Below are 14,055 nucleotides of genomic sequence, written 5' to 3' on the forward strand. Positions count from 1 at the left end.
CTAACCACCATAATTACGGCCCACGCGAAACTGCTAAACCTCGGCCAGTGTAGCTTACGCTAAAAATATTTCGCGCTAAGAGTGCGGGCAATTTTAACAATTATCCGCGCTAGGAGTGCGGATAGAGACGTTCTCCCCCCCCGCCCCCTTTCCATCGCTAGCGTCGGCGCGCCTCCTTTTGTCGCTGTGGTGGTTGAGTCCGAAGTTCGGCTACGTTCGGCTAGTGTAGTCACTAGAATTTGTTCGGCTGACTCTGCGGGCGGCCGTCTCAAACGATTGTGCGAGGAGGCCCTTGGCCGAGCCAGGCCGGTCGTTGCCGTTGGCGGCGAGCAGAGAAATGGGCTACCTCAAGTTCATAGAGGTGGAGAACTTCAAGTCCTACCGGGGACGCCAGCTGATCGGGCCACTGAAGCCCTTCACGGCTGTCATCGGCCCCAACGGATCGGGTGAGCTAAACCTAACGACGCTCGCGCGCACTGCTCTCTCCCGCCGGCGTCCGCGCGCGCCGTTTGCCGCCAACTCCTTGCTCAGCTTGGGGAGCGAGCCAAGTGTGCTCAGCGCTCACTGCGCTCGTTAAGCTGCTAGCGGCGCCTTATTCCCTTGACGAGAATCGTGCCCACCGTAAGCGGACCCTTTCACTTGTGGAGGAGGACGGCTGACGGGACGCCTAGTGCGACTGCGGGGAAGTTCAAAACGGCCAGCTCCTGCCTGTTTGTGGCGGCGACATGAGTGGCCCTCCAAGCCGAACTCTTTCATGCGGTGACAACCTGTGTCGGCGCGCCCTGTCGCAGTGCAGCCTCCTGCGTTCGCCGCTGTCATTACCGTCGCCTCGCGCCAGCCTGTGGTTTGAGCTTCTTTGGTTGAACGGGTTAATCGTCAACTGCCATAACCGTAGTTACAAGCAACGGCAGAGTCTGCGGAGCTCGGAAGAATGCTGTTCCTCAGTTCGGTTCCATGCGAGCGTGTTTGACGCCTGTGATTGTGAATAAAGCCTTACTTGAGGCCTTATATACTGTCCATTTGAGCTGCTCCGCTTCATTAGTTCTGTCTCCCGTTTGCCGAACGGTATGAAGCGTGGCTGCTTGTCATGAGCGACTAACGATAGGAGGGGTGCCATAATCACGCTTCTGGTGAGCTTCTGCACTTCGTGCGGCGTGTTTCTGGCTGGTGAGCGGAGAAGTTCTGCGGTCCCTAAGGGGGCATCTCTTACGCCGGTGGTGTTTTCCAGCATTGAGTGATTTCTTGGGGCCTTGAGAGAGAAGCGCCAGAGTGTAAGCGCACGGGCCATTGGTACAGTGGGGAGCTCGCTTAAGGCGAACACGGGAGCGTGTGGCCACCGGTACTATGAGAGCAGCCTACCGTGGGATGCGCGAAACAGCACGCATGCGCTGGGTGTGTCGAGCGAGGCTATGCTTTCAGCGCACACATCGGTTCATCTTAGCGTCTGAACATCGTTTGCTAACTTTATCTTGCTTGTAGTGATGGAGCAATCTGCAATCCGGAATCTGCAAGAAAAATGTTAGTGAGGGAGCAGCTATTCCTTCATTGGCTTGATGCAATGCAATCGGTTCGTCACATCGCAACTCGCTAGCTTGCTTGAAGCAGACTCGATAAAAAGATGGCGCTCATTTTAACAGCAGTTTATTGTCTGTAAAGTGATTGCCAAGGAAACCGAAGGAACGCATACGCACAATGTTTATCAGAAATAAATTGAGGGCTGAAAGTGAGCTCGGGCACTGCAACCTCAATCCGCCTCTTTCATTGCGGTGTGCTGCCACCTAGCGTGCCCAGCGGAAGTTGAAGCTGTAGGGTTTGTCGGCGTTTCCTCCGGCTGCGTTCTCGTTGTATGCACGGCAATCCCGCATTACGGCGAGGAGCAGCCGAAGTTTTTCTACTGTGTTGGTGTTATAACGCCTTAAGATGACAGCCCCTGGTCATCACATAATACCAGGCGGCTTCTTATCACTGAATGAGGGCTGGCAGAGAAATCTCGGACAGATCCGTGTGCCGTCCGAGTAGCAGAGCGAGCACTGCTTGGAGTCGTCTGGCATAAAGTGCGATCGCCAGCTCAACAAAGGCCGGCAGTTCACAAAATGCCTTTAAGCGCTGCACACATGTACGATTGGTACACGCTATTCGCATGCGACTGATCGTTATGACTGTTACCACGACTAGTCATACGCATGAATTTGAGACGGCCCGATGCGCGCATGAAATGCGTCGTCGGCGTCGCTCCTCCCACTGTTTTTGCTCCGTGGTCAACTACGATGATCGCTGAGCTGAATTTGTAGATTCTGCGCGTTTGTTCGCAAGAAATGGATAAATCAAGCAATCGTGAAGCGTTTTCTGCCTTCGGAAACAGTCCGCGCACACGCCGGCCGCGCCTACCAGCTCGGCACACTCAGCGGCTCGAACCGGCGCCGACTGCGCAGACCACGGTAGCAACCGCGCTTGTCGCTGCTCTTCTGAATCAATCTGATCGCTAAAAAGTTCCACATGCGAGAAAGTAGGTGTTAGTGTGGTGAAAAATTGTGCTAGGGATTGTTGTCAGGGCTTATTTTAAAAGCGGCGATCAGATATATGTGCTGCGTTGCAAGCCTACGCTGACCGGTCGCCGCGGCGCGCGGTGCGCCGAGCGGCCGAGAGATGGCGATACCTGCGCGGAAGCATTGAAACAGGCTACGCAGATGACTTGGTCACCGATCGCTCAAACGGCAGTTATAACTTAGAGTTCCACATGCGAGAAAAGGGATGATAGTGTAGTGAAAAGTTGTGTTGCGGATTGTCATTCGCAGTTGCACAGATAGCAGCGATCAATCACCCGAGCCGACGCGAGCGACGCAAGCCGCCGTAGCCGATCGTGTGCGGCCGACGGGAAGCGATATAAGCCGACACCGTTCCCTTTTCGGCATTTCGAGTTAGAGCGGAACGCAGCACAAGTTGTGGGCATTGTTCCGCGTACAACGAGCACACACAAAAAATCAAACGATGTAAATACAACCACGACCCCTTCCCGCTTGTGCGGGAGCTGTGGGGAATGTCGTCTGCTGCCCCTACTGGACTGCTTAGGGACTTGGCCGCTAGGGGATTGCGCATGCGCATTGGGGTTGTGAAAGAGGCGGATTCAATTTACGGCGGAAAATCACCTTTGTGATGTTCATTAGCAGAACATAGCAGAACACGAGCAGATGCTTCGATGGCGCAATGTGCACGCTCAAAGCGAATTCTGTCTCGACGCGCACAGCCCACGCTAGGCTGCTGTGATAGTATCGGCGGCTGCGCGCTCCTGTGTTCGCCCTAAGCGAGCTCACCTCTGTAGCAGCTCACTGGTCCTGCTGAAGGGGGCAAAATGTTGCGGGCATGATCAGGACTTTTTACTGTTAAAAAGGAGGGCAGGGTTTCTAGATTATCTTGAACAAAAGTCGTGTCATAGGGCCCTTAAACGCCTTTTTACTTTTTACTCGGCCTTAGGAACGTGGCCAGCAAGCACGCCTAGTCCTCGGAATACATGGCCACAAAATACCCGGGCCAAATATTACTGCTCAACTTAGAAATTGCTCAAAAGTTTTTCTTCCCTCCCTCTCCCCGGTGCCGTTGAAAGTTGGGGGGTTCCTTGTGACATGGTAATGTTGCACAACCAGCGTCACGGCTGTTGGTCGACTTCCGCTCGGTAGAAGTAGTTACGGCCCTGCAATTGCAAGAAATGGCAGCATAAGCAAAGCAGAGACGGAGGAAGGTGTGGTGAGCAAGTTGTGGAGTCGCCATAACTCTTGGCACAACCACGACAGCCTTTGCTGTGCTTCTTGGCCAGCACAAACCGGAACACGGGACAAGAAAAGGGTCTAAAAACTGACTTTTTACTGGGAAAACGCAGATTGTTTAAAGGGAAGGTGAAGCGGTTTTAGAATTAAAAAAAAAGTTGACTAGCAGCAAGCACACATTGAATAGTTCATGTGTACGAAATATTTTCGCAATACATGCAATAGAAGCGGCGCAATGAGCAAACAAAAGTGGCCCGATGCCCCGCCCCCATCTCGTCGCCCGATGCCGGAAGACCGAAGAGCGCGGGCGAAAACCGGCTGAAAAACGTCATACCTGGACTTCCGGCCGGATCGGCCGCCTCGGCCATGCTCTTTTCGCCGTGTTTCCTTGTGAATGATACTTGTTGTGGTTGATAGCACTCATTTGTACAATTTTCGTGTTCAAAAAGTATGCACGAACGCCAAACGAGGCATACGTTATCATGCCGTATTCCTAAGCAGAATAATGCCACGCCGGGATGCTTGATAACATACGGAAGCGACAGCCGAGGTGGCTGTGCTTGATGACAGAGAATATACTACACTACGTTAAATACTTTGTAAGCCGCTCCAATGCGTTTTTTTTTTTTTTTGATGCGACGGACGCGAATGTTCACATTAGATTCTAGATTTAGGAAGGATGGGGAATACTACTGTACTTTGGCCGGGGATGTTTCGTTCCATTCCAGAAAGCAAGTCACATTTGTTCAGGAAATACTTGTTTCGTTAAACGCGTCGGTTTTCTTTCCCTATGGGCTCAGGACAGTGTTCAAAAAAACAATTTTTTGGTGAAACTAAAACAAGGGGCCAATCCTGATAGCAGTTCTCTCCCGGCTAAGAGGTAAACAGTATTCCTACAAAGTAAAAGAACCAAGACAACCAGATTACTTATTTTGCAAGTATACATGTCACGATAAGGTGATGTTTGTCTGGAATTAAAAAATAGTCGGTGATATATATAATGATGACACTAAAAAAATTAGGAGCGAAGAGTAAATATGCGGCCTCTGTCCGACTAGCGCGGTAAATGCTTAAATCTGGAAATGCTGAAACAGGCCAACGATTCATTATCACAAACGTTTGGTGATTGTTACCTAAAGTAACGTAACTACAACGTAGTTACGTTACTACAGCCTTGTTACAGCCTTGTCCGACTGGTCTACAGCCTTGTCCGACTGGTCTGTTAATTATAACGAGGTGGCCGTAATATTGTAGCAGAATGCGCAACGCACAAGCGAAAATCAAGCCCTACTACAGCCAATATAGCTGAGCAGGCACTAGTACGCTGCAGTGTTTTCAGAATAAATGCATGTGAAGCAGTAAGACGCCACTCATCGAAGTGCAGCTAGCAATCGCGGAGGCGCCGTAGCGCCGCTGCCGAAATGGCGCGCGCGTGTGGGTCTAGTGTACGGGGATGAGTAACGGGGCTGGGGTGGGCGACAACGAACAAAGGAAATGCGGAAGCAGAGTCTGCTTGTTGGTTTATGCGTGTACCGGCAAGATGTGTCTCGCATATACGTTTACAGCACTGCCGAGAGCATGCGGAGGAGCGGTTAGCTTTGTTTAAAGAACTGCGAAGGATGGCCGCTCCGCATGCCTCTTTGAACGATTTCATTTTCCCGGAAGGCCATTGGATCACGAGGAGGGACATTTTTCGTTTGATCCTGCAATTTTTACGTGTCACAAGCCTCAGCGAGTCATGGTGAATTCCCGTGCATAGCGGTAAAAAGGTGCTGATCGGGTGAGCATTTGCCGGCATACCACGCAAGGCTAGGTCCACCCGTCAATAAACATCACCACCACCACCACTACAGCGCATGAACGCTATTTTTTCGCGCAGTGCACGTACGTGCTTTTCGCTGGTAGATTGTTTATAAAACGCCCATTAATCTTCGGCATAAATGGTTTTGTGTATAATAAGAAGCAGTTAAGGCAGTACCTAATATTAACATAAGGTATAAAATCCCCCTATGCTGGTTGCCTAATTCAAAAATATTTTGATGGAACCCACTAGTCGACGTCACAGTCACTGCTTTGGGGTTCTCTGTCGTGTAAAGCAAATTTAAGCTTCAAGATAATTGAACCAACAGCACGGGAAATTATAAAACAAACTTCCAGTCATGTGCGAAAATTAAACTGCGAGCTAAATTGCCGCAAAGGCAACCGTGCGATCGTTCGCATTGCTTCCCACAACCCGCGCGCCCGAAGGGTGTCCTCCTTTGACGTCATGACGGGCGCAACCAATCAGGGGCGTCAAAAGACGAAAAGCGCGCGTCTTTCAAACGGGGCCGCACTTTTTGCAAGATAAATGCCACTTAGACTCATGTGCGATAAATTTCAATGTGATATTCGGAATCAGCGCGCAAGAAACTATATAACTGTTAATCTAACTCAAATTTTTTGGAAAGCGCTTCAGCTTCCCTTTAATAAGCAAATAGGGGGGAATCCTCAACCATCCCTCCCCAAATTCGAACACACAAAAAGCACCCCAAGACACGTACGTCCGATTTGTCTATCTGTTAGTGCAACTGCAGGGTGGCTCGCTCATTGTATTCGTTGCCCCATGAGCAGTTAATGAATTGTGTGAAAGATGCCGTAATTGAGGGCAAAATCTATGAAACAATGCCGGCATTTCCGTGGAGCGCTACTATGGTTCCACTTATGCTGCACAGCTGCTGCTTCGCTTGGGAAGAGTCTGCTTGTGTGTATCGGATCTACAGTGGCTGGCTGCAGCACAGAGCAGTATTTTTCTGGGAAAGGTTCACGGAGTTTTGGAACTAGACTGTGAGGGAATTGCACGACATGTCTTCATACATGTGGATGACTATTTAGTGGTTGTTGATTGCATTATGATCGAGATCTTGAAGCTGTGGCAAAGGCTTCACTTTCACGTCTTAGGTTCCGAAGAATGATGTGCTACAATTCTTTGCCCTTTCGTGCAGTTACGGAAGAATTGTGTCTGCTGGTCATATTCCCCTCGACCGTAAAACCACTTTCAAGTTTTTGTTATGCCCATGCGAAGATGGTTAAGAATAGGTTGGCCGCGTCGTGACTCGGCTCAGCACTAAGGTGCGTTGTGCGAATGTCCTGAGTGAAATTTTTTCATGCCCAATTGGCAGATTGGTAGTGGCCGATTCCCCCCACTTGTCCCTTCTGTGTCATGACGACTGTTCAGTCCACTGAAACGTGAACAAAAAGCTCGCCTGGATGCAGGGCAATGCTGTCTGATGGGCAGTGCCAAATGGTGGTTATCCTTTGTCTAAATTGTCTCACACCGTTTGAAGAAGCAAGCCATTACGATCTGAAAATGTCATCTTTAACCTACTCAGGTCCTAGGCGCGTGCGAGTATCGACAGGAGCGAGCCAGGTGCTGGCGGTGAAAAGTGCTGCGTAGAGCACGGTGGCAAGTATGGGCCAGGTGGGACGATGTTTGAACGTTCATTTCAGAACGCTCTGTCTCAGGGGTCTTTGCACCTTTCCCTGCACTGCCTGGCTGCACGCCCGAGTTCAGTCTTGACAGTGGTTGTGATCGGGTGCTACAGCCAGAGGACCGGAGGGTTTTCCCAAGCACACCAGATTGCGAAAAGGGAAGACGTGCCTGAGCCGCCTGGTGGTTGTGCTAACGGATGCTGCGGTGGCCCTTCTAGACAGACCACCTGTGTAGGTGTTCGTGCAGTCAGATAAGCATTGGGGCTCGTGTGCGTTTATGGTCGATTCCTCCATTTTGGCTTGAAGGGGCACTGAAGGCAAGTCGGTTTCAAGTGAAGCGTTGATTCAGGGCTGAAAGGGGCCTGAATTGCCGAGAAATCACTAGTCACACAACGCGTTTCCCTTCCTCATTTCCCTCGATTCCATTCCTGCTCTATACGTCTCCCATGTTCATATATTTGGTGTTTGTGTGTTTGCAAGAGTGGATTCATCGCGGTCCGGCCCAACATTCATGACAAAAGTGGCTGCTCTGGGTGCCCTCAGCTGAGGTTGCCGGTCTTTTGTCGGCAGTGGCCATGCGGAGGTGGACCTTGCGGGAGGCCCAGGCATGTCCGTAGCTTGTGCTCTACGGTGTCCGGTGCAGTTGCAGCTGCGAAAAAGAGAGCCCCCCCCCGGGGCAGGGCCCTTGTAAGCCATTGTCGGGGCCACCGTGCACACTCCGTCATCATAAGGATACGCCAGTCGTGCCACTTTCGCTAGCACATACACAAAAGCACGTGTTCTAGCACTGATGGGTTCCTGCAAGGTGTACCGTCAAAATAGGCCTCGCAGTTTTAATTACTTCCGGTGTACGTTGTCCAATATAGCCCGGGGGTGGCAACACCTGTATTCATGTTTTCTGCTGCATTTGAGGAAAGCCACGCGTACGAGTGGTGTGTTCAGGTTCTCGGTAAGCTAATCTATCGACCTAGAGCAACTTGTACTTTGCCCTCAGTGTCCCTTTAGATAACCTGCATTTTCCTAATAAAAATGCAGTTGTTAGACGGTGCCCGTGTCGTCCGATATTAGTGCGGGCCACTGTGAGGGGAGAGGAGAGAGTTCTCCATCAGCACTGCTGCTGTTCCCAGTAACAAACTGCAGGGCACTGTGTGTGCTAAAGAGTTGCTGGACAAGAGCTGTTGGGATATGGCACTGGGAAGGCAAAGTACTGCCTGCTTGGTGGGCGTTTTTCGTTGCTCTTTTGCTGCCATTAAGGCACGTGACTCACACAGCTCTTTGGGGGTATTCAGGTCTGCCAACCGTGTCACGAGGGAAGGTGTGTCTAGAATGTTTGGAAGTAGGCTGATAGACAAGACTGGGATGTACAAAAAAAGGGAGGGAAGGTTTCTGGAGTGTATTGGATCTGAAAGTGTAAGCTCATACCAATCCAAGGGGACGTGTTCATTCTAGTCGTAATGGGACGGGCTTTATTGTATGACGCCAACAGGAATTTGGAAATGCGGGTGTTATCGAGTGGGCATCGCTCAGCCTTGTTGCATCGCGTGTTTCGCATTTGGGTGCACATGTTGTTGTACAAGTCGGGTGTACAAGTGTTGGGTGTACAAGTGTTGTGGTTCCTCTGTGTGCGGGGTGGTGCAGAGGAGGGTGTGACTCCCTGCGTGTGTTTGTGCGCAGGCAAGTCCAACTTCATGGACGCCATCAGCTTCGTGTTGGGCGAGAAGAAGAACAGCCTGCGTGTCAAGAAGCTCAGCGTGAGTGCCAATGGGGGGGGGGGCCTCTCCGTAAGAGTGGACGAAAAAAGCGAGAGGAGGAGGCGCAAGTGGCAGCGCCCTGTGCTTTGGCAGCACTTTCTACTGGGGGGGGTATGGGGTGGGGGAAGTAAGGTTGACGAGTCTTTTAGGGCAAAAGTCCCCTGTGGCAGAATTATTGCACATGCCGTGCCTGAAACTGAGCGACTGAGGCGATAGACTGCTGTCACATTCAAGCCACATGAGCAGACCTAGCACTCGTGAGGGATTTATGTTCACTGCAATAGCCTTCACGGGGTACCAGTAACGCCATGTACTGCAGGATCCAAGTGGTGGCTGAACACGCAGCACATTGTGAAAGGGGGCAGGAAGACGAAAAACCAGTTTGGTTCACTGCTTTGTCCCAAGTACTATGGTTATCGAAAACATTAACGAAATAATTGAGGTGGTAAACAAAGCATATCAAGCAGTGGCCACTCCCTCCGATTACTCGGACATCGCAGCATCGTGTTTGTGTGGTGGGCGTCCGCCCCTAAGGCACCACCAAGAAGCATGAGGTGGCAATTGGCATTACAGGACATTTGTTTACATGGCGATGATTCCTGGGCACCGCCATTTTGTTGTTTATGCGTCGTAGTCGCTCAACTCCGGTAGGTTTGTCCTCCCAGCACTGCGGCTGCGCTTGACTATAGTGTATTGGGAAGTGTGTCTTGTGCGGGTGCAAGATGGGTCGCCTCAGTAATGGCACCCTCCTCTCCCAAACAGCTCCCAACAGCATCCCTGTTGCATGCAGTGCCATCTCGCGGCGCGCGGAGCAGTCACCGCTGAGGCTGCCCGCCTCGCTTAGTCTGTGGCGGCAGGGAAATTTTCGCTGCTTTGCAAAGCGCACGCCGTTGGGATGCAGCCAGAGTTCTTCTGACTCTTGCCCTCAGACTGTGTGCCCCAAATGGAAAGAAAAGCACGTTGCACTCGCATGCGGTAAGCATGCTGTTCACGGATAATTAGCATCTTTCCCCTCTCTTATGGTGATTTTGTAATGTCGCTCGGAGAATCAGGAACGATGCTGGGCGCTGTAGTTGCGGTCAATCTCAAGGAACCTCAGCGACTTTATCCTTAGTCGTTTTCAGCAAGGTCATCTCACGGGACATCCCCGGGTTTTTATGCATTAGCTCAGCCTCTAGGTTACGTGTTACCTTCATTGAGGAGGGCAGAGCAGCACGCTTGTTTCAGCCTGTGGGGTCAAGTCTGTTGTAGCACCCGGAGTAGCAAAAACCTATCGAGCACAAGGGGACTGTGTCCGCTGTACTTCTGATATTCGAAGACAGCTTATCTTACGGAAGCATATTTTCGAACACTTTAAAGAATTATCTAATTGGGTTTATATCATCCCATTAAAAGCGCAGTGGCAATGGGGTGAAGCGCGAAGGTCTGGACAACATTAGCGATACGATCGCAGAGGCACAGAGTAATAAACAACTGCTGAAGCAAGTTGCATGCTGTATTTCCAAACCATTTTTCCGGGTGTCATTCGTGACCAAAATTACAAAATAAAGAAGAAAGAAACAAGTCGATCCAAATGTTTACAACAAAAATAACTTCCTGTTGTCCTACATATTGCCAGAATAGCAGCAGCAAAAATGAATTGGAGTATAAAGAAAGCGTGGACATCAGGTTGTTCAAGCAAGAGCAAGTGAACGCAACATGGGCGAACGCAAGAATCAAAGTACAAAAGAAAATATTAGCAACAAATTCTAACACATGAGGCATAAGAAAAGTCAATGAAAACACAAGTATGCCAAGCTGAAGAAAACATTTTTCATTTGTACATAACATCAGATGATGTAAAGAAAAGTCCGAGGTTATGAAAACAATAAAAATGTCATAGAATAAAGTAAGTGCAAAGGAACACCCACTGCACAAGAAAGCATGATAAATAGGGCCAAGTGCACGCAAAGAAAGAGGAGGAAAGTGAACGGGACAATTGGAAATTTTGGGCCCTGTCTGTAGTTATTTGCGCCTCCTCATTTTCAAATGCGTTGTCTGGTAGCTTTTAGTGCTTCTGTCTTGGTTCAATGCCTGTGCATAAAAACTAAAACGAAGCAAAACATAAAACTTCACGATGGCCAGTGTGAGGTCCTTTTCATGCTTGCTACACCCAAGTGTAGGAATTTCCACATTGTGCAAGAATGCTGCGAAGTCACACATGCTGGCTGCGTCGATTTTCCTGGGACCAAAAGAAAACCGTAATGACTCGTCCAGTGTAGTAGCGAGCTGTGCCAAACCAGAAGACGGGTAAAGGAGACCACCACGGTCAAACTGATGGATCGATTCCGTTCCGGCGTCTGACTTTGCGGGTGCCCTGCCGGTGGTCAAATGCTCGGTGCAAAGCCCAGTTTTTTGCCTGGCCTTCCGGGCCACATAGCCTGCGGCATAATGGACCAGGCGACTCGAACTGTGGCGGGTGGCCTTCTGGGGGCAGGATGGTCAAAGCTTCTTCATCATCATCGAACTTTCCTTCGTCTAAAAGCAGGTCAAGTGGACTGGACTGGAATGATGGCTGGTTTCAGCATTCGCATGAGCAGGCAGCGCGTTAACAACCTCCGGGCTGCAATTTCCCCCCTTTGGTGGTTTGGCAAGGCTGTAAAACACTAGTGCATTTATTGTTGCCAAAAACTGGGCCGGCATGGATGGTCATTGGCACCATTAAATTGCCCCCACAGTACCGAATAGGTTTTCCAGCTTCTCCCGGCTTAGCCTCGATGCCAGCGCATGCTTAACGCCACGCTGCGAAGACAGGTATCGGACAAGATCCAATGTCGACTGCAAAGTGACACGGCTGTGTTGGTACGCAAGAAGCCACTTTTAACGTCTTTTCCATGTGCCTGCCACTTGTGCAAAAAGCCGAGGAACTCTTTTAATAAAAATCAGAAGAGTCCACCTTTAGGAGGGCGGCTCATGGAATGCGCGAGGTCATAATTTTGGTTAATTTTGACATTCTCATTATAAATGCTTCCGTTTCACTTGCTGAAGACCTTTCCAATGTGTTTCCTGTAAAAAAAGAGCCCTTTCCCCTAATTTTTTCCAAAAGAATTCGGGTAAAGGTGCACTGGACTAATTCGAGGCATGACCTTCAGAGTCGCATTCTGGTTGTCCTCCTTCCAGGCTGCCTTGATAAAGTCAGCGTGGACTCGAAGCCAGTTTGCAGAAATGCGTTTTGAACATTCTTCACCAAGTGGGGTGTCATTCACCGGGTGAGGACAGTTTGACAGACCCTGCGTTTGCAGAAGGGGATTAAAATAAGAGCATAACAAAAGTGTTTCAGCTGTATTGCAGCGTACCCATTATTTAAGCAACGCCCACACATGACACAGCTTGGTTATGGCTGTCAGGATGTGCACATAAAGATAAAAGTTGCCTTGCTTTTTGTGCCGAAAATCTTCCACATGGTGCGGTCACCAAGTGGCTCCGTCACAGGTGACACCATCAATGTGAAGCGCACAGTAACGTGGCTTCGGGCACAGCACATCTGCCTTTATGCTACTTTTGGAGGCGAAGGCACCCAGGATCTGCGTCTGACTTCCTCAAACGAAAATCCAAACCAATGGAGCATAAATCCTCAGCCGCCATAAAATATATATGCAGGGGTGATCCAGCTGCGCCATTTGCGCCATTTTGCTACAATTGTACTCTCCTGCGCCCTGCTGCGCCCAGTGGTGTTTTACTTGCGCCAAATGCTCCGAACCGCTTGAACCAGGTCTTTCGGCCGAGAGTTGTCCCCTCAAACCAGCTGAGGCGAGAGACGATCATTCTGCCGCTAACCAGCACGATGGTTCCTAGGCTGGCAACTTGGAGGAAGCGGTGCGCTTGATTATTCGGTCGCCCCAGCCGAGCTCTGCTCATGGTGCAGCCACAGTGCAGCAATAGTGCAGCCACGGTGCCGCTTCGGAGCAGAGATGGTGATTCGGCAAGTCAGCATGCATACACTCCGGTGGCGTGGACCGCAACGGAGTGGTTTCCCGCACTGCTGCAAACAAGCATTACTTCATGTGTATCGCTTGTAGAAAACTAGCGATTGGCGTTCGGCCACTCGTGACAAGATGCACACAGGAGAGTCTATTCTTTTCTGCGCTCGCGGCGAATCGTTTTATTACTGTGCGGCCTTATATTTAGGGCTACTGCAGTGGAGTAGCACTAGCCAAAACTGCATCAGCGTAAGTTTAAACAACTTGCCGTTTGGGATTTTCGCAGCGGGTTTCTCTTTGTTTTTGTTTTTTGTTCTTTTTTTTTTTTTTCATTCCGCGTGACGGTATTGAAAATAAAGCCCCTTCATATTGCTCTTATCCACCGCCTGAGTGGCCGGGAATGTGGTGCTGATGTCGGCAATGAAAAGCGGCTCAGGTGGAATTTGGAAGAAAAGGGGATCTCATGCCGTGCGTTGCTGAAAAGGGCTGAAAACTTTATTTCATCAGGGCAGGCTTCATTAGCAGAAGGCAACTCTGCCTTTAGCCACACCCTCTCCGAGCTGAATGAACTTAATAAGAAGGCAAGCAAGAAGCAATAGTATGGTGTGATGTGTGTGAAGTGCAATATTTTCTGTCTAAATATTGTCGAGCCGGACCCTCCGAGCTCGATGAACTGGATGAACTGAACGAAACGGCAACAAGCAACAAATCAGTGCAATATGTTTGAGATAGTGAAATAATTTTATTGTAAATAAAATGGGCCCCCTTTTGGTATCAGTAAGTCTTTGTAATGATTACTTGGTGTTTTTTTTTTTTAAGTTAAAGAAACGCTTGTCATCTGCTTCACTTGCAGCGGTGTCTAAAGGCTGTGGGGGCACACATTTTTGGTGCTTTAGTTACCAGCTTCAGAGTACAACTGTGGGGAAGTAATTAGCGTTGCCTGAATGGTTGCCAGCCTTCTTTATCTCCAGATAAATGAAGCTGCAACATAAGTTTTGTGCTGCTCCCAAGCTGCTCCAAAATCAAGCTCTGATACAATAGTGCTCCAAAATAACATTTTTTCAGCTCCAAAAATTGCTCCAATAGTTCCAATGGCTGGATCACCCCTGTATATGG

The 14,055-nt window shown here is 49.8% G+C and overlaps 1 protein-coding gene across 1 annotated transcript in view; it reads left to right on the forward strand.

Annotated features, from left to right (window-relative positions):
• The first annotated feature begins 232 nt into the window (after positions 1-232).
• Positions 233-14,055, forward strand: part of Smc1 (structural maintenance of chromosomes 1) — a 102,477-nt gene continuing 88,654 nt past the window's right edge. Inside the window, exons 1-2 of the mRNA XM_077685372.1 lie at positions 233-446; positions 8,904-8,980. Of these exons, the coding sequence (XP_077541498.1) occupies positions 338-446; positions 8,904-8,980 (186 nt within the window). The 5' untranslated portion in view covers positions 233-337. The remainder of the gene's footprint in view (positions 447-8,903; positions 8,981-14,055) is intronic.

This window comes from Haemaphysalis longicornis, unplaced genomic scaffold, assembly GCF_048455015.1.
Source record: "Haemaphysalis longicornis isolate Haplotype H1 unplaced genomic scaffold, Haemaphysalis longicornis Haplotype H1 scaffold_9, whole genome shotgun sequence".
NCBI lineage: Eukaryota > Metazoa > Arthropoda > Arachnida > Ixodida > Ixodidae > Haemaphysalis > Haemaphysalis longicornis.